General features: G+C 39.9%; 2 protein-coding genes across 4 annotated transcripts; one reads left to right on the top strand and one right to left on the bottom strand.

The window, feature by feature from the left end:
- Positions 1-71: 71 nt before the first annotated feature.
- On the bottom strand, positions 72-5,380 carry LOC117825074 (C-X-C chemokine receptor type 5). Of its 3 annotated transcripts, XM_034700701.1 has the most exons (3): positions 5,354-5,380; positions 3,076-3,151; positions 72-1,342 (listed from the first exon to the last, which is right to left on the bottom strand). In XM_034700701.1, exons 2-3 carry the CDS (start codon positions 3,124-3,126, stop codon positions 284-286), a joined length of 1,110 nt encoding a protein of 369 aa, XP_034556592.1. In that variant the 5' UTR covers positions 3,127-3,151; positions 5,354-5,380; the 3' UTR covers positions 72-283. The 3 variants fall into 3 exon arrangements, with proteins under 3 accessions (XP_034556592.1, XP_034556593.1, XP_034556591.1); XM_034700702.1 differs by lacking the exons at positions 3,076-3,151; positions 5,354-5,380 and adding an exon at positions 2,294-2,410; XM_034700700.1 differs by lacking the exons at positions 3,076-3,151; positions 5,354-5,380 and adding an exon at positions 1,507-1,743.
- ddx6 (DEAD (Asp-Glu-Ala-Asp) box helicase 6) lies at positions 5,322-18,431 on the top strand. The gene is made up of 14 exons (XM_034700699.1): positions 5,322-5,624; positions 6,276-6,917; positions 7,782-7,845; positions 8,782-8,886; positions 9,958-10,087; positions 11,595-11,741; positions 12,187-12,281; positions 12,398-12,520; positions 12,614-12,742; positions 13,035-13,151; positions 13,591-13,654; positions 14,530-14,631; positions 14,745-14,924; positions 15,275-18,431. Exons 2-13 carry the CDS (start codon positions 6,694-6,696, stop codon positions 14,918-14,920), a joined length of 1,476 nt encoding a protein of 491 aa, XP_034556590.1. The 5' UTR covers positions 5,322-5,624; positions 6,276-6,693; the 3' UTR covers positions 14,921-14,924; positions 15,275-18,431.
- Positions 18,432-18,472: the final 41 nt, after the last annotated feature.

The raw sequence follows: 18,472 nt of genomic DNA, 5'->3' as shown, positions 1-18,472 counted from the left end.
TGTTGTCAGTTCTTTTTGGTGGGATGACTCAAACAAAGAGACACAGCTGCTTTGTAAATTCATTTCTTTATTACATTTGATTAGAAAAGCTTCAATACAAGCAAAAACAGCTTGAGCAACGTGCAAAATCTTTTTTTGTCTGAGGAATTAAGACATTTTTTTAAATGTAACGGGAACCAAACTGGGAGAACAACTGATAAAATTAAAACAGTTTCCATGCTGCAAGTTAAAAACTGTAGGAAAACCAGCGTTCTATGTACAGCTTACATTGTATAAGAGTTTATCAGGATAGGATGGTGCTGCTGGATGTCGTTCCTTCGGAAATCCATGCTCTTCCGTGACCCCGAGTTCTGCAGCCCAGTTTACTGAGAAGCTGGAAAAGCTCATTGCGAAAGCGCACCCCAACAAAAGCGTATAAGAAAGGGTTTAGGAAACAGTGAGAGAAACCCAGGCTCTCGGTCACATCCAGGATGGGTCGCAGTAAGACGGAAGATCCACAGCTTTCATAGGAGATAACCTTCAGATCCACCAGAGTTTGTATCAGCAGGGTGATATTATACGGCAGCCAACAGACGCAAAAGACAAAAGTGACAAGTAAAGCCAGTCGAATTGCTCCTTGCTTTGCTTGGCTTTTCTGGCTGTTGCACAAAGTAACAACAACTGCTGTGTAACAGTAGCTCATGACAGCCAGAGGAAGGAAAAAGCACACATGATCTAAGACTCTGCTGGTCAAAACCCAGTTGTGTGCATGGATGCCATAATGATGATAGTCACAGGAGAACCTAGAGGTGTTTTTTTTGCTCTCCTCTTTCACACTAAGAAACACAGCATTGGGTATTGAAAAAGCCAAACAGAACAACCATAATATGCTGCACGTGAGGTGCACTGTTCCCCGACGTCTACTTTGCAAACTGGGAATAGCATGAACGATAGCCAAATAGCGATCAAAGCCAATGCAAGCAAGAAGGAAACTCCCACAGAGGAGGTTAAGATTTTTCATCAGGCCCACCAGCTTGCAGAGGAACTCCCCAACCAGCCAACCGGCAATGTTGTCCACCACCCTGAAAGGAAATGTGAAAAGGAGCATGAGGTCGGCCAAGGCCAGGTGCAGCAGGTAGATCTCGGTGATGCGCAGGTGGCGCCAACGATCCAGGAGGACTGTCACCATCAGGCCGTTTCCGAGTACACCCAGCAGAAAGATCAAACTGTAGAGCACAGGTTTGACCACAACACGGAAGGTCTGCAGACCCTCCTTCTCGTTCTCACAGATGTACACCGTCATGTTTTCATAATAGTAGTCCGTCATGTTGTCAGGATCTCCGCTGCCAAACAGCTGGGAAATCTAGAGAAGAAGAAAATTCAGTTTGGTTATCGTATTTCAAGAATCACTGTTTGCTCTATGAAATAATAATCCAAGGTTCTCAATTGATTTGTCTAGATATTAAATGTTGTTTCTGATAATAAAGGGAGTCAATACTTAAAGGTAAAGGGTTTTAAAATCAATACCTCGGTCATGGTTGTGGTTCTCTGCAGTTTTGAAATTAAAATGGTGAGGTCGGAAACGCTGAATAGCATGACATTTTTCACTTCTCCTTTTGGGGTGAAGAACTGCCAAAACATCTGAGTTTGGCTAATTCTAAATGTATCATAAGTTAGTTTGCCCCAAACAACAAAATCCACATTAACATCTGGTAAAAAAAAAAAATCACTGCTGTCATACAACCTGATTTGTGAGTGCAAAGAAGGACCAGCTGGAACAAAAATATTTAATGAACAGTGTTCTTCTAAAATCAACCGTTTTTGACATTGTGAAAACCCCTGAAAAAAGGATGCATGTTCGTGCAAACAGGAAGAAGCAGTGTGCACTAAATTATGTAAACCGAGAACATCTGTGCATTTTAACAGCAGACTGATCAGACTGTTTTTTTTGTAGTTACATTTTGAGTAATAATAGGCAAAACAGCAGCTATTGTCTGACTGTTACATTTAAAGCTTTTTCTCTTGATGCCAGATGCTGCTGCTGAAGTTTAAAAAGAGTTAGATATTTATGCCATATTGTCTTAAAATGTAGATTAAAGCTACTGGAGGATGCCCACCAGCAATTATAAGACATTTAAATACAGACAAAATCATTATAAATCTGAACCATTTGCATGTGCATGTACTCTTGGAAAAATATAACTGAACAAACATACACACAAGTAAATATTTGAAATTAAATTAACGCAAACATTACAAAGAAATGAAGGTGAAAAGGGTATTAATTCACTTTGTATGTTTTATTTCTTCTTACCTCAGAAGCTGTAAAGGTTTGTATGAAATCCATGACGGTAAATCTTGGTCTCCTGAATGTATATCTGACTCTGCTGGAGTGAAATGTACTGTACTTCCTGCCTGTGCATGCTCTATATTTGCTTTGCTGGGGCTTAAACATCCACAGGCTTCACATAAGGGCAGCCATGCGAGTCTGAGTAGCTTTGCCCTTTAACATCTTACTCTTGATAAGCAAGAGGCAATTATGCTGAACTGTTCAGGTTAGTAATTATAATTAATGCAACAACAAAAACCCCTGTTCATTCTTTTCTGACTGAATCCTCCAGCCATCATCTGACAAGAACTGTTTCAATTACCATAAATATCATAAATCATCATCTTGTTTTGCAACCTGCACTAGCACTGTGTTTGTGAATGCAACACAAATGAAAACATCATAAAGGGAAAACAAGGTAAGTGCAAGGGACTTAAGTTTTTTAAGTTTCTGGGCGGCTTGGTTCACCAAATTCATTCGTTCAGGGACAGTCATTAGAATCCTGACTGCACCCATGCAGCAGCTTCGTGGCTGGCAGGCCTGACTGTGGTTGTGTAAGGCGGCATTTGTCAACCAGACATTTCAGAAAGAGAAATATTCCAGCTATCAGTTAATGTCACATGGAGGAATGGTGTTTTTATAAGAAACAGCACCTTTATACAATAGAAAAAGCATTCTCCTTGATATTATGGTGTTTTTTCAAGTTAAGTCCAATTATTTATGTAGTCAAAATCCATTTTCTTCAGGGGGTGCACACTAATCCTTACCTCAGCTGTCGGGTTATTCCAGGGTACAGGGATGTGATACCAGAACACCATGCAGTCAGCTGACCTCTGTTTGACTCTGAGGACAGACAAGTGTCATGTAGCTTGTTTTCCTGAAAGCTCAGTACACAATAGGATGCAATGTCATTGAGGGCATGGATTCAGGAGTCAATAAACAGATTTGTGAGAGCACCTCAAAGTCTGTTCTGTGATATGCAAGGAGTCAGTGATTTAAAGCTCCATGAGAAACTTTCTATTTGTGTCCATTTTGGCGCCCCCCTGTGGACAAAAATATACACGCAGGACACATATATACACACAGGACACGTATATACACAGGACACATATGTACACATAGGAAAAATACACACAGGACACATATACACACAGGACACATACACAGGACATATATGTACACACAGGACACATGCACGTAGGACACTTATATACACAAAGGACATACACATACACACAGAAGACACATACACACAGGACACATATACACAGGACACATACACACAGGATACATACTGTATATGCACAAAGGACACATATGTACACATAGGACAAATACACACAGGACACATATATACACAGAGGACACATACACACAGGACACATGCTGTATATACACACAGGACACATATGTACACACATGACACATACAAACAGGACACATATACACACAGAGGAAACATATACACAGAGGACACATACACACAGGACACATATACACAGGACATATATATACACACAGGACACATACACACAGGACATACACAGGACACAACCTACACACAGGATGCATATACACACACAGGACACACATATACACACACAGGACACATATGTGGGACACATACACACAGGACACATATACACAGGACACATACACACAGGATACATACTGTATATGTACAGAGGACACATATGTACACATAGGACAAATATACACAGGACACATATATACACAGAGGACACACACACACAGGACACATGCTGTATATACACACAGGACACATATGTACACACATGACAAATATACAAACAGGACACATATACACACAGAGGACACATGTACACAGAGGACACATACACACAGGACACATATACACAGGACATATATACACACAGGACACATACACACAGGACATACACAGGACACAACCTACACACAGGATGCATATACACAGGACACATATACACACACAGGACACACATATACACACACAGGACACATATGTGGGACAAATACACACAGGACACATATATACACAGAGGACACACACACACAGGACACATGCTGTATATACACACAGGACACATATGTACACACATGACACATATACAAACAGGACACATATACACACAGAGGACACATGTACACAGAGGACACATACACACAGGACACATATAAACAGGACATATATATACACACAGGACACATACACACAGGACATACACAGGACACAACCTACACACAGGATGCATATACACAGGACACATATATACAAACAGGACACATATATATACAAACAGGACACATATACACACACAGGACACATATATACACAGAGGACACATACACACAGGACACATATACACAGGATATATATATACACACAGGACACATACACACAGGACATACACATGACACAACCTACACACAGGATGCATATACACAGGACACATACACACAGGACACATATATATACACACAGGACACATATACAAACACAGGACACACATATACACACAGGACACATATGTGGGACAAATACACACAGGACACAGATACACACTCAGGACACATATACACACAGCACACATATATACACACAGGACACATAGGACACATATATACACACAGGACACATAGGACACATATATACACAGAGGACAAATACACACACAAAGGACACACACACACAGGACACATATACACACACGACACATAGGACACATATATACACAGAGGACAAATACACACACAGAGGACACACACACACAGGACACATATGTATACACAGGACAAATATACACAGAGGTCACATACACACAGGACATACACAGGACACAACCTGCACACAGGATGCATACACACAGGACATACACAAATGACATCTACAGGATGTGGACATGTAAAGTCCCTTTACTGAGGTGGAAGTACAATTTTGCACACACCAGTGATCAGTCAGAGTTGATGCTTGACAACACAAATAACAACAGCCATAAACATTAATGCCTTGTGTTATGTATTGAAGCATTGAGGTGGACTCACACAGGGAAATAGATCAGAGAAAAGTGACATGACACAAAAAGGAGCACAAAGTACTGAAGTATGGTGTGAATAGTTTAAAGACCTCTAACTAGGGGGTTAAATCGTTGATTTGAAATGAAATCAGCTGATCAGTTGGATGAGGGGGGGGCGGGTTCAAATAAGAGTGGAAGCCATCTTGGACGCTTGTTTGACATGACTCTTTCGCAGTCAGCTAAAAAAATTGAGAACACCTTACAAACACCTACAGAGCCGGTCATTTCAGGGACTCAAGGTAAACGCGCACCTTGACAACGTCCTCTTCATCATGGCAGTCACACATTGAATCAGTGTCTCTGCTGCTGTGTCTCGTATTCGGTTGACTTTGGTGTTATTTCGGCATCGTTAACCTGCTCAGTTTTTAGCTCGCCATCATGCTAGCACGCAGTCTCCTCTGCTGGGTTCACAACAGCGTTTGGATTTAGTAGCTGACAGTGAATATCTCGTGTTGTGTGTTAGAGAACAGATAATTGAAAGTGGCTTTATTAAATAATCTGGTGTCATGTTACGTACATGAATGAAAACTAGCTTAAATGTTGTGCTAGTTAGCTTGATGCGGCAGCTAGGTAGCAGAAGCGTATGTCTCTGTTTTGTAGTTTGATAGACTTGAGAGACAATAATTACACCCAGTTTGGTTGGATGTGTATTTATCTACTTTATATAGTCTACAAAATAACCCTGTTGTCACATTAACTGGCTAAAGCTAGCTACATATTTCTACCTGCTAGCTTGATTCTAGGCCAGTAATCAACGGTTACAGTTTACAGTTAGCTAGTACATTAAACGTCTAATATTTGTCTAAATGCAGCATTTTCACACACATAATCACTGTTTTAAAGTCAGTTTGTTTGTTTATGTTTTCTAATATGTGTCTTGTTTGTTTCAGGGTTTGGAGAGACTGAGGAAAAGACGCAGCGGCGCAGTTCAGCTACACAAGATGGCTAGCTAAACAGTCAGCCAACACTTGATAGCTAGCTAAGCCCTCCTGGTGTATGAATAACTGCAAATCAAAAAAAAAAAATCTATGCTTAGCCCTAAATAACTTTAAGAATTTAATGCTTTAGAATTTCAGAAAATTTAATGGGTGATAGTTATTTTGACACCCCATGTCCTAGAAATGAGATTATAGTTTATGAACCACCTGCAGAGACTGGAGATTTGAACAATTAAACATCTGAACTTTTGGAGTCTCCAGAGAGGACAATCAAACTTTGGGGGGGGGGAGTGTCCGAGGAGAGTGGACTTGCTTCGCCAAGAGACTGTTAAAAGCTTTCATTGCTATTGGAACAGACAAGTAAGTAAACATGAGTACTGCCAGGACAGAGAACCCAGTGATTTTGGGCTTGTCAAACCAGAATGGACAGCTGAGGGGGTCAGTGAAGCCTGCAGGAGCACCAGGTGGAGGTGGAGGTGGCGGAGGAGGAGGAGGTGGTGGAGGTGGTCCTCAACAGCAGCAGCTTAACCAGATGAAAGGAGCAATCAACAATGGTAACTCCCAGCCTGCTCCTACAACAAATGCTGTCATCAAGTAAGTTGTTGGAATTTTAACCTTGTATTTTCTAGGGTTGCAAAGGTGTGGAAAATTTCTGGAAGTCAAGTTGGGGAATTTTGGAAATATTCCAAATTGGAAACTTTCCATGGAAATTAACTGGGAATTGAGGGTAATTTAATGGAAAGGTATCATATCCAAGCATAAATATTTGTTTTGTTATAGGCAGACATCCATCCAAAATAATACAAGATTTATTCATAAGTAGAACTTTATCAAGCGTCAAATATTCTATTGAACAATCAATTCTTTAATTGAAGAACAAAAAACATGAATGTTGAGTTAAATATTACACATCCCCTCGACACAACCCATTCAAAAATTAACAAAAATGCAATCCCAACAAAGTCCCATTCAAAATGTTAAATGAAAACAGCCCCTCTCCCTCCAAAAAAGTCCCATTCAAAATGCAAATAAAAAAGCATCTTCCCTCAAGCTTCTGAAGCCTAGCCTCTGCAGGATTCTAGAAATCATCTGTGCATGTGAAGGAGGGATGCACAGTGCATATAGGGGGCGTGGTCTCAATAGCCCTGCAGTAAGCAGTGTGCTATGTGCATGTGATTGAGGAAAAGGATAGACATTCAACTGTACTTGCATGAAATCTGGTTGTTATAGTCAGGATTATGCTAAAATATATTTTCCTCAACTATATTTAAGTTCACTATTAAGAGCCAACCTTCAGTTTAGTAAATTCCTGGTTTATTTCCATTAATTCCCATGGAAAGTTTCCAACTTTGAAAATTCCCGGAATTTTGCAACCCTAGTATTTTCTTAATGTTGGCATTAGTACGACTTAAAACTGTTTGTTTTGCTTGTTTTTCACAAGAACTTTTTCCCCCACAGGCCTGGAGACGACTGGAAGAAAAATTTGAAATTGCCCCCAAAAGACATGAGGATCAAAACTTCGGTTGGTACAAGATAGCTCTTCTCTTATAGAGCTGATAGAAATGGAGGACACATTTATCTTGTACATTACTTCTTGCTCAAAACCGTCACCCAGTTATTTTCCCAGCTGGTTAAAAACTCAACATTTCTCACAGTGGATGTCAGTGTTACTCTAGAAAATGCTGTGTTTGGCTACTCTTCCCACTTAGCTAGTTTTCAAAAGAAGGTGGCTGATCCTACATAACTCAATTCAACTGTATTTATAAAGCACCTTTACTACATACAAACATGCTGCCCAAAGTGCTTCACAAAATAATAGACAGAAAACGACAGCAATGGTAAAATTATAAAAGGCATGATTATAAATAAAATACTTAAAAATAAAATAAAATCAATTAGATATAACAAAATAAGCCAGAGTAGAAAGAAAAGTTATAAATAAGGTAGAGTTAAAAAGATCAGATAAATACAAGAAATAAATAAATGTTAAAGCAATGATTATATAAGCTGATATATACAAATGCCTTTCACTAATTCTGCTGTGCAATCTATAAATTGTCATGTGATATGTAATTCTTATACATGTCTTTTGTATAGCTATTTTCAATAGGGGGCTTATTGTACATACCACAGCTTAAACAAGTACTCAGTTGTTAAACTGTTTATAATCTTTAAAATACATTGCAAAACAAATGCTGAACTATTTCTAGTATGCATTCACAGATTATTTTGTTGTGTACTTATTTATATGGTCTTTGTGTAACTAATGACCTTGAGCTTCTTATTATTGTTAGGTGAAAGAGAAGCACTTTCATTCCTAAATTGTCTGACCCTTCTGTGAAATAAACAACCTTTTCCTCCTTTCGTTGTCAATTGAACACAATCAGCAAGTTGTGACCCTGTAATCTGTAAACATCATGTGAAACAAATTCTAAGTCCATATTTTTTATGGTTACAGGATGTGACTGCAACTAAAGGCAATGAGTTTGAAGATTATTGCCTAAAGAGGGAGCTGCTCATGGGAATCTTTGAGATGGGCTGGGAAAAGCCATCTCCAATTCAGGTACATGCAAACACAGTGCTAATTGTATCACTTCGGAAAGCAGGACAAGAGTAGTCTGTGCTTAAGTACATGCATATTTAAATTGTAAGTTTGGTGCAGGGATTCCAATGCTCTGGCTTTGAACTTTTAGTATTACTTTTTTACCATTTTTTAAAAATAAAAATCGTGTAAAATATTGAAGTGAATCAGAGCAAGCATTGCAGTTTTCCACTTTGTGGCTCAAAACAAATTGTGACACTTTGTTTTTAAAACAATGTCAAGGTTTCATTGGATGGAATTGTAGTTTAAAGTGTCTCGCTCAAAGTCTATTTAAATGTGGATTTGAAAAAATAAAACTGTTTAGATGGAGATATAACATTGATTAGGGTCAGGACTTGGTTTGGTTTTAAGCCAGACTGAGGGGTTGCACCAATTAAAAAGAAGCAGGCTTTCCTATATAGATACAAATCCAATACAGGCTCTGTCAGCCTTGTTCTTTGTGTTTTGCACAGAAAATTTAAAGTTAGCTTTCTAAGATGTTAACTGAATGTATTTATCTTGTAGCGTTATACCAGCCAGTCATCGGCTTGTTTATATTATCACGATAATGTTAAAAGGCTTGCATCATCGAGGCCAAAGCACAGCTGTGTGGAGGATGGAGGAGGGTTGGTTGATGTGCTTCGGTGCATTCAGATAGACCTCGGTACTGGTTTGACGATCGCACTAAGCAACCTGATATTTGCTTTTTCTTCACTCACTCTTCATGTCATCTCTTAATTGGTAGTCAGGGGATTGGTGCTAGGTCCTGCTGTCCGCATGTCCTCGGGCAAGAAATGTAACCCCCTCTGCCCCCGATGGCTGTGCCATCAGTGTGTGACTGGGCTTAGTTGATACTGATGGGCTCTTTCCAGAACAGCCTCTGCCATCAGAAGACTACAGGAAGCGCTGCATAAACACTCTATTTACCATGTCACTTACATTTGACCAAACATTCTGTTTGAGCAGTCATGCTCTAAATCTGTCACATTGACTGCTGACAACTAGACCTAATGTAGCATTGCTTGTAAATCTGATGTTTGTGCACTTTCACAGGAGGAAAGTATTCCCATTGCACTGTCAGGGAGGGATATCCTGGCCAGAGCCAAGAATGGCACGGGAAAGAGTGGAGCCTACCTCATTCCCTTACTTGAACGCATTGACCTGAAGAAGGACTGCATACAAGGTAAGAAGGCTCGTTTTCTGCTGCAGCTAGCGTCCTGGTTATGTCAGTGGGTTCACACGTATACATTATTGGTGCTTACTGAACTGAAAAATTACACAAATATCTGGAATACAAGTGGCATGGGAGGCGGCCGGTTTTGGGGGCTTCCCAGCTTCTCTGCAGCTGTGCAGCTCCTTCAAGTACCATCTGTCTTCACCATCCTGCTAGCTACTCATACCGTCGTTTAGCTCGGCCTATAGTAGCGCCGATTGTTGTGGGTTACAGAATGACCCACGACCAATTTGCAGAGACTGTCGCGCCAGTCTTCTGGTCCCTTGATGTCTTAAATGTAGAAGTCTTTTTCAATCAAACCAGGACTCAAGGTTTATTTTCTCAATAGAACGCCGGCCTTTACTTTAAATGCCCGAGGGAGAAAGGCTGTTATGTTGCACTGCTAGCCTGGTCTGCCCTGCTTTGTAAGGAGCATCTTTTGCTCAGCATGCTTACTACTCCCCTACCTGACCCTGTAAAGAGACCTTGGGTTTCTTGAAAGGCACTGTATAAATCCCAGTTATTATTATTATTATTATTATTAATCTGCGGACCATTTTCTCTGTAAAATACTGCAACACAATAAATAAATAAATTAATCAGACTTTATTTATAAAGAGCTTTTCATGCAATGACATTGTAACACAAAGTGCTGAACATTAAAAACAACTTAAAATAGAGTTTAAAAAAAATAATATATATATATATATATATATATATATATATATATATATATATATATATATATAAATGAAAATAAAGAGTCCCCCCCCCATCCTAATCCCAACCCCAGCCCTGACCCCAAACCCACCCCACAATCCAAAGGTTAAGAACACAATATATGCAACAACAACAGTAATGATGATAATAATAATAAAATAAATGAAAAGTAAAAAAGAAGTTGCTGAACGAACTGAGGAAACACTCTCATGATATCTTAATGAGGAAGCACTGGAGGTAAAATAAGATGTTAAAACTCAACACAGGAAATTAAACTCACCAAAATAAAATACATTTCTAAGATAATAAAACACTAAAATATTAAACAATTTAAATGAAATAAGATGCTATACTTAAAATAAGTAAATGAATGAATAAAATCAAACAAAATAAAATGAATACAATTTGAACTAGATATTACATAAATAAATAAAGTAAGGTGAAATAAAACTAATAAGAATACAACTCAGTTAAAAGGGAGACTTAAAAAGGTAGGTCTTGAGTTTTCTTTTAGATTAATAATAAGTATATCTCTCTGCATTAATGTGTTTGTCTCACCTGTGTTTTTGATGCATCTCACTTTTGGGATGAAAAAATACATTATTAGGGATGTGTCTGATACACACATGTTGCTGAAGCTTGAAAATCAACCTTCTCACTCATTGTTGAGACATGTAGGGTTTGAACTGAGACCAGGCAGGCTCTGGTTTGGTGTGTGTGTGCATACTTTACACATGACTGTTTGTCTTCTCTCCAGCATTGGTCATAGTGCCCACCAGAGAACTGGCTCTGCAAGTAAGCCAAATATGTATCCAGGTCAGCAAACACATGGGTGGAGTGAAGGTAATGGCAACCACCGGCGGAACCAACCTCCGTGATGACATCATGAGACTAGATGAAACGGGTAAGTCTCTCTCGGGTGAAAATGCAAATCTGTGACTAACTGATGATGATGATGAAGACTCTCGGTCTTCTGTGGTTCAATATCGTCAATCTGAGACTCAGAAAAGCAGTCTAAAAATAGTTGTATGACCTCATCACAGTTTGTTTTTGAGACAGTGATTAATCTATGAAGTATGAGGATGTCTGTCCTAAAGACTAGCTAACGTACCACCAGTAGCTTTCTTTATTTAGCCAATACCCTAGTTGACATGAAACTAAACCACAGAAAAGGTTGAATTGATATATAGCAGCTAATCAGTCAAATATTCTTGTATAATCTTACTGACAGGATGCCTGGATGCCCCTGCTATACTGAAAGCTTTGTGTTTTCTTATCCTGTGCTAAACCTTAATGTAAATCCAAAGTGTCATACATATTTTAATGCATATGTTTGATGGTTTTCACAGTTCATGTGGTCATAGCCACTCCTGGGAGGATTTTAGACCTCATCAAGAAAGGAGTGGCCAAAGTCAATCAAGTGCAGATGATAGTTCTGGATGAAGTGAGTTTGTTTTTGACCTCACAGACATTATTGATGAATCAATCTGACATCTGTTTGTAGAGTTCCATCTCACACAGCTGTAACTGTGCCGCCTTCTCTCTCCCTCTGCTCCACAGGCAGACAAACTCCTGTCTCAGGACTTTGTGGTGATGATGGAGGAGATACTGGGCTTCATGGCCAAACAGAGGCAGATTCTGCTTTATTCTGCAACCTTTCCTCTCAGTGTGCAGAAGTTTATGGTACCTTCTTTTTATTTTTAGATCAGTTATTGGAATGTTTTTGCTGATAAACAAACCCGGCATGTGTAACAACACTCGTCTTCACCTCTGCAGAACTCGCACTTGCAGAAACCATATGAGATCAACCTGATGGAGGAGCTGACACTGAAGGGTGTGACTCAGTATTATGCTTATGTAACTGAAAGGCAAAAAGTTCATTGCCTTAACACCTTGTTCTCCAGGGTAAGTGTTTCCTTTCTGCATTTTAATTAACTTCAGTTGTGCCATGAAAACTTAAACCTACAGTGTTCCACACGACTGAAAGAGGTTTTTAATGCAAATGGATGCTTTAAAAACTTAAAACAATCAAGCTGACTCAAGCACTGCTGTATTTGTGCTGTTAAGACTTACTCAGACATTGTGAGGTGAAGTTGTGCATTAGAAATATGTATCTCTGGGTTGTGAAAGTCACCTCAAACCTCACAACTCAAACATTTCCCCCAAGATTTACTGTCCTTGGTTTCCTCTTTTTCAGCTCCAGATCAACCAGTCCATAATTTTCTGCAACTCCTCTCAGAGAGTGGAGCTCCTTGCCAAGAAGATCTCCCAGCTTGGTTATTCATGTTTCTACATTCATGCCAAGATGAGACAGGTCAGCTCGCAGTGATGCCTCAGAAATAGGAGCTTTAAGACCAAAATAAACAAGCGGTGATGGAAGCGCGTCTGAACTGCTGCAGCTATTAGTTTTCACATTGCACTGTGTACACATGCAAGTGTTTCTACTTGATGGGCTGCTGCTGTTCATGCCAAAGGATTATTTCTGGATGGATGCACCCAGTTACTCAAGTGTTTACATGTATATTCTTATCAGTTAGCTTTTAACACATGCTGCACTGACATCACCCGTTTTATTGTGTTTAAGGTGCTAGGTTTACACACTAGAATTACATACCCATTAGACTGTAATTTTTGTACTGCAAATAAAATACATTGCACTGCACAACCAGCTTCATATAAGGTTTAGATAACATGCTGTTTATTCCTGGGACTGAATGTGGCCTTTAAAGACACCTTCTCTTTCTGCACTGCAGGAGCACCGCAACCGTGTGTTCCACGACTTCAGAAATGGCCTCTGCAGGAATCTGGTCTGCACTGGTAAGTGGCAGAGCCGTGTGTGTGTGCACATGTACTTGTTTTACAAGCACAGTTTTTTAACACTTGAGATGCTGTTTTGTTGCAACTGTTGGTAACTGTGATACTGTCTACACATCAACAGTAACACCATCTTCGTCCCAGTTTTAGCAGTTACTGTTGATGTAGTCAGTGATGCACACAGCTCAGTTTGTTACTGTACTGTTATGTATGATAGTCATTTTAATTACTGAGTTTCAACAGGTTTGCTTTGCAAGTTTAAGAACATAACTTTCAATCAAGAACTGAACCAGACTATGGGACAGAGTTAAGAGTTGTATAAAGTTTTCAAAAAGGTGTTCTTGCCTCTAGAGCAGGGGTCCCCAAAGTGTGAGTCGGGACCCCTTGGGGGGTTGCGAAAGATGTCTTCCAGAATGTTTTTTTAAAGTTATCTAAAAATAGTACATTTTACCCATTATAGTAAAAAATATGGACAAATAGTAGCTAAATTTGAAATAAAACCTTTTCAGCAATCACTGAATAAAGGATTCTCCTCCTCCTCTCCTCATCCATGTTGTCTTTATGGTCATCTGAAAACCTCTGACTTGATGACTGCAGGCCTGGCTCCACTCAAAATGATATTGTTTAGATTCTGAATTATACAATTAAACTCACAATCTTGATAAATGAGACATTTGCATAGAAATACTTTCATAGACGTGTTCTAGAGGTGTCTGCTTTTTTTTGCAGCTGTGGTGTTGACAAACAGAATTTCTTATTGTGCAGATTTTTTTATTTGTAGTTTGACTGAAATCATGTTGGTTAGAATGAAGGATCTGTTTTCTTGGAACTCTTAATTTGCAGACACTTGACAGTCTTGCTTGCTGTGTTTTCTCTAGACCTCTTCACAAGAGGAATTGACATTCAAGCTGTGAATGTTGTGATCAATTTTGACTTTCCCAAGCTGGGAGAAACATACCTTCATCGCATTGGCAGATCTGGTAAGAGCCTGTTTTATTTCATGTTGTTGTTCAGCTGTGACTCTTCTCATGTAATAATTATTTTAGGTAGAGCAAACAATGAGAGAGCAATAACTCAATTCCTTCATTCCCAGGCCGCTTCGGACACTTGGGTCTCGCCATCAACCTCATCACTTACGACGATCGCTTCAACCTGAAAGGGATCGAGGAGCAGCTCGGAACAGAGATCAAGCCCATCCCTGGCATCATTGATAAGAGCCTCTATGTGGCAGAGTACCACAGTGAGAGTGGTGAAGAAGTCAAGCCATGAGCCAGTAAGTACACGATGAGGGTTCACACAGACGAGGACACTCTCAGGGTCATTTCAGGATCATTAAACTGATTTTCAAGTGGTCTGTTTTTAATTATACACACACGGCAGTACAAGAGACTTTTTGAAGTGGTGCAATAAGAGGCGGTGATCACACTTAGGAAGTGTAGCTTTTACTGTAATGAACTTGATGTTGCTTTTTCTAATGAAAATGCGACATGAGGAAAAAACAAACCTTTTGAAAAATCAAGCTGTCTAATAAAAAATCAGGACTTGTAATTTTAGGAACCTCTGGTTGAATAGTTCCTTGAACACAATCTCATCCAACCTGATTTCTCTCTCCTCTCTCTACAGATCAGTCCATCCTCCATTACCCCCTTTGTACCTTTTTTCACCCCCACCCCCACCCTATTGTCTTGGAGTTCCTTTTTTATGTACAGTTTCTGTCTGTCTTCCTGTTTTGGATGCCACCATGAGGAATGCGTATTTTGATGGACGTGTTTTCGGAAGAACTCATTTGCCTTTTTATTAGGCTCTGTGCTGCACTACCACCACCACCCTGAAGACATAAGCACCTGGAGGAAAGCATGGGACCAAGTTCAAATGCATCGATGCACATTGTGACTCTTCATATCCACCTATGACACAAAGCCAGCACCAACAGACCGCTACATGTTACCCTCCATTCTCCACTTAGTTTTTTTTTTTTCCTTTTGGAAGTTTTAACCCATTTGTATCAAGTGCCTTAACAAGCAGTTCAACTCGTTCTAAAGTAATAACCCTTCATTATCCACCATTGTCTCGCTCACCTCATACCACACTCTCACTCTCAGCTGATTGAAAACGTGTCACACTAATTTAATGTCTGACGGAGAAGGTGAATTCATTACAGCTTTTGGTTGGATCATCTGTTTGAAAAGGAATGGAGATAATTAGGAGGGAGACTGGTCTGAATTATCGTTCTGCTGGCTTCGCTGCACTCAAGTCTGGCTGAAAAACGAGGACAAACTTGGATTTTCCATGGACAGAGATGCTGGATTTTCTCCAAGAGACAGCCAGACTGTCCAGTTGCTTGTAAAGAAGCTTGTGCTTCTAAAAGACCCAAACCCTTTCCTCTGTCTTCAGCATCGGAACACTAAAAATGAATGAGCAGCTTCTCAACACCATGAGTCACGAGGATTCCTGTATCGGTGGAGTTTATTGTAGGGGAACGCTTTTTTCTTTTACGTCCCGTGTTTCACCTTCCTATGGATGGCCATACTAAAAATCTCTTGAGATGTGCAGCCGACGTGGGGTGCACCTCACATCTTGTGTATATACCTTCATTTTAAGATTGTTTTAAACAAGTTCAAAAGGCTGGCTGACAAACTGAAAAGCTTTTCCCCCTTGTTAGCACTGGAGACTTTCTTTAACTGCCAGTTTGTTTGATCCGCAATATTGGCCTGTGACTTTATTTATAATTTTAGAAATTGCAGAAGTTATTAGAATCTAAAACATTGAAATGACCTTGTGCATGAAATGTTATTTTTGGAGGACTAGTCCATCACTGAGAATCTTTATAGCCCCTCCAGATTTGATGGCAAGTGCAATTCTTCAAAAGCTGCACTTAAACTGAGAAGTTTCAACAGTGGCCCTTTTTCTCCTGCTCCCAGTGTTAACAGTTGAGACAGATGGCTTTGTTAAGCTTGTGCATTTGAGTAATGAATTCTTTGTTGTCACCAGCCTTAACTTGTGAAACTGACTCTTGAGACGCACTCTGAGATCTCCCGTTAAAGCGAGTGCTGTTTAGAAGAGAAAATATTATACCATGTAGTCGTACTACTCGCTGCAGTGCAGCTGAATTGGCAGAGAATTAGTTTTTTCTGGGGGGAGGTATTAGCTGTTACGTTGATCTTTGTGCTCCTATAAGCACAGCGACATTATTTCACAAATGTTGAGCCGGGAGTTGTGGATTTATTTTCCCCCCTGTTTTTGAAGAATGTCGGCCGAATGCATCAAAGTGAACCATCTGACCTAAAATGTAGCAGGAATTCATTCTCTGTGCAGGCTGGTTTTCTAAAACCGGCTAACAAAAGATGCCTCACTGAAACAACCTGAGCAGGTTGGGCTGCACTTAGCACACAGAGAGATGGGTTCAGGCAATAACACTGACTGCACTGCTTTCTGTACACTCTTGCTCCCCGCTGAGAAACGTGTAAGATGGTGCATAACAAAAAAAAAAGAAGAAAGAAGTGGCACGGAGAGGGGGGGGATGGGCACGAAGGATTTCAAAATGACTATCAGTCGACTGCTTGTTTGAAAGAGAGCTTTCTCAGGCTGCTGAGTTTTTGGCGTTGTCTGCCCTTTAGTACTTCATTATGGGTTAGGGTTACCTTTTTGTTTGCAACATAACCTCCGTTTGCATCAAGGTCTTCTGAGCACATGTTTGCAGACCTGAAACCTTTCATGCAAATGAGGTCCCCTGTGTTTATGGTTAGATGCTCTTTAATGTTCTGCTCAATGAGAAGTATAATTTATGCTCTTTTTAAAAGATAAGTGTGAAAATGTTGATTAGTTTAAGCTTTCCCCTTTTTATTTCTCATTGTTCAGGACTCTGATCCCTCTTCGCTCAGCTCGATCGTCCCCTTTAATACTTGCTCGTGTGATTCGGCTCATTGTTTGGGTGGGAGGGCTGTGTTTGTTTAAAAAAAAAACTAAATTAAATTGAGCACTAGTTGAGTGAGCAGGGATCAGAATGTGCAGACACTTGGCAGCTGTCTGTTTTGGTGTCAGCCCGGCGGCAGGAATCAGCACCGCCGAGCTTTCCAGGCTCAAATCAACGACCCTTCAACATCCAGTGTATCGTTACCTTTAACGCGATGCTGCTTCACTGCCTGTGGCTGACATCTTGAAACCTTAAAGACTGAGACAAGAGCATCTTCCTCCACATCGGGTAAATAATTGGATTGTTTCTGTAATAATATTGTCTCACTCTTTAAGGTCTTTTTTAAATTAACTGGGTGGGTTAATTCTGGTTTTTGCTGCCCTGATGCACACGTTCTCGTCCTCTCTCGATGATCCTGACAAATAAAATCAAACACTGCTTTTGTGTACAATTCGGCCATGCTGGTACGTCTGTGAGTGAAGAACGTAGAACGTGTGCATCGGTAGAACAACACGGGGAGGGGCCTGCGGGCTTTACAATAAAAAAAAAAAGGATTTGATCTGAGGATCCAGAGTTATGGAAGTGGGTACCAAAAAAGTTTGAAGAAGTTGCCCTTAAATTCGGATTTTTGTTTTCTTTCAGATGAAACGTTCAAGTGGAGTACACCTTATTTCAAACGTCTCTAAATTTAAGTGAAGACTTTAAAGCCTGAGTTCATTTTCTTTTATTTGATGAGAATTTGGTCGTTATTTAATTGGCAGATTTTTTCAGTGAAGCTATTTTTACAGTGGAGTTGAGTTTAAAAGGATGTCACCAGTAAGGAAATGATTGAAAGTTTTGTTGAAAATAAAGCTCACTGAAATTTAACACGTGTGGAGTTTTGTTGTCTTCCTTGGTCACCTCTGCAG

The sequence above is a fragment of the Notolabrus celidotus genome, chromosome 14 (genome assembly GCF_009762535.1).
Source record: "Notolabrus celidotus isolate fNotCel1 chromosome 14, fNotCel1.pri, whole genome shotgun sequence".
Lineage (NCBI taxonomy): Eukaryota > Metazoa > Chordata > Actinopteri > Labriformes > Labridae > Notolabrus > Notolabrus celidotus.
Note: the sequence above shows the minus strand (reverse complement) of the source record. Positions and strands in the feature narration are given on the sequence as shown.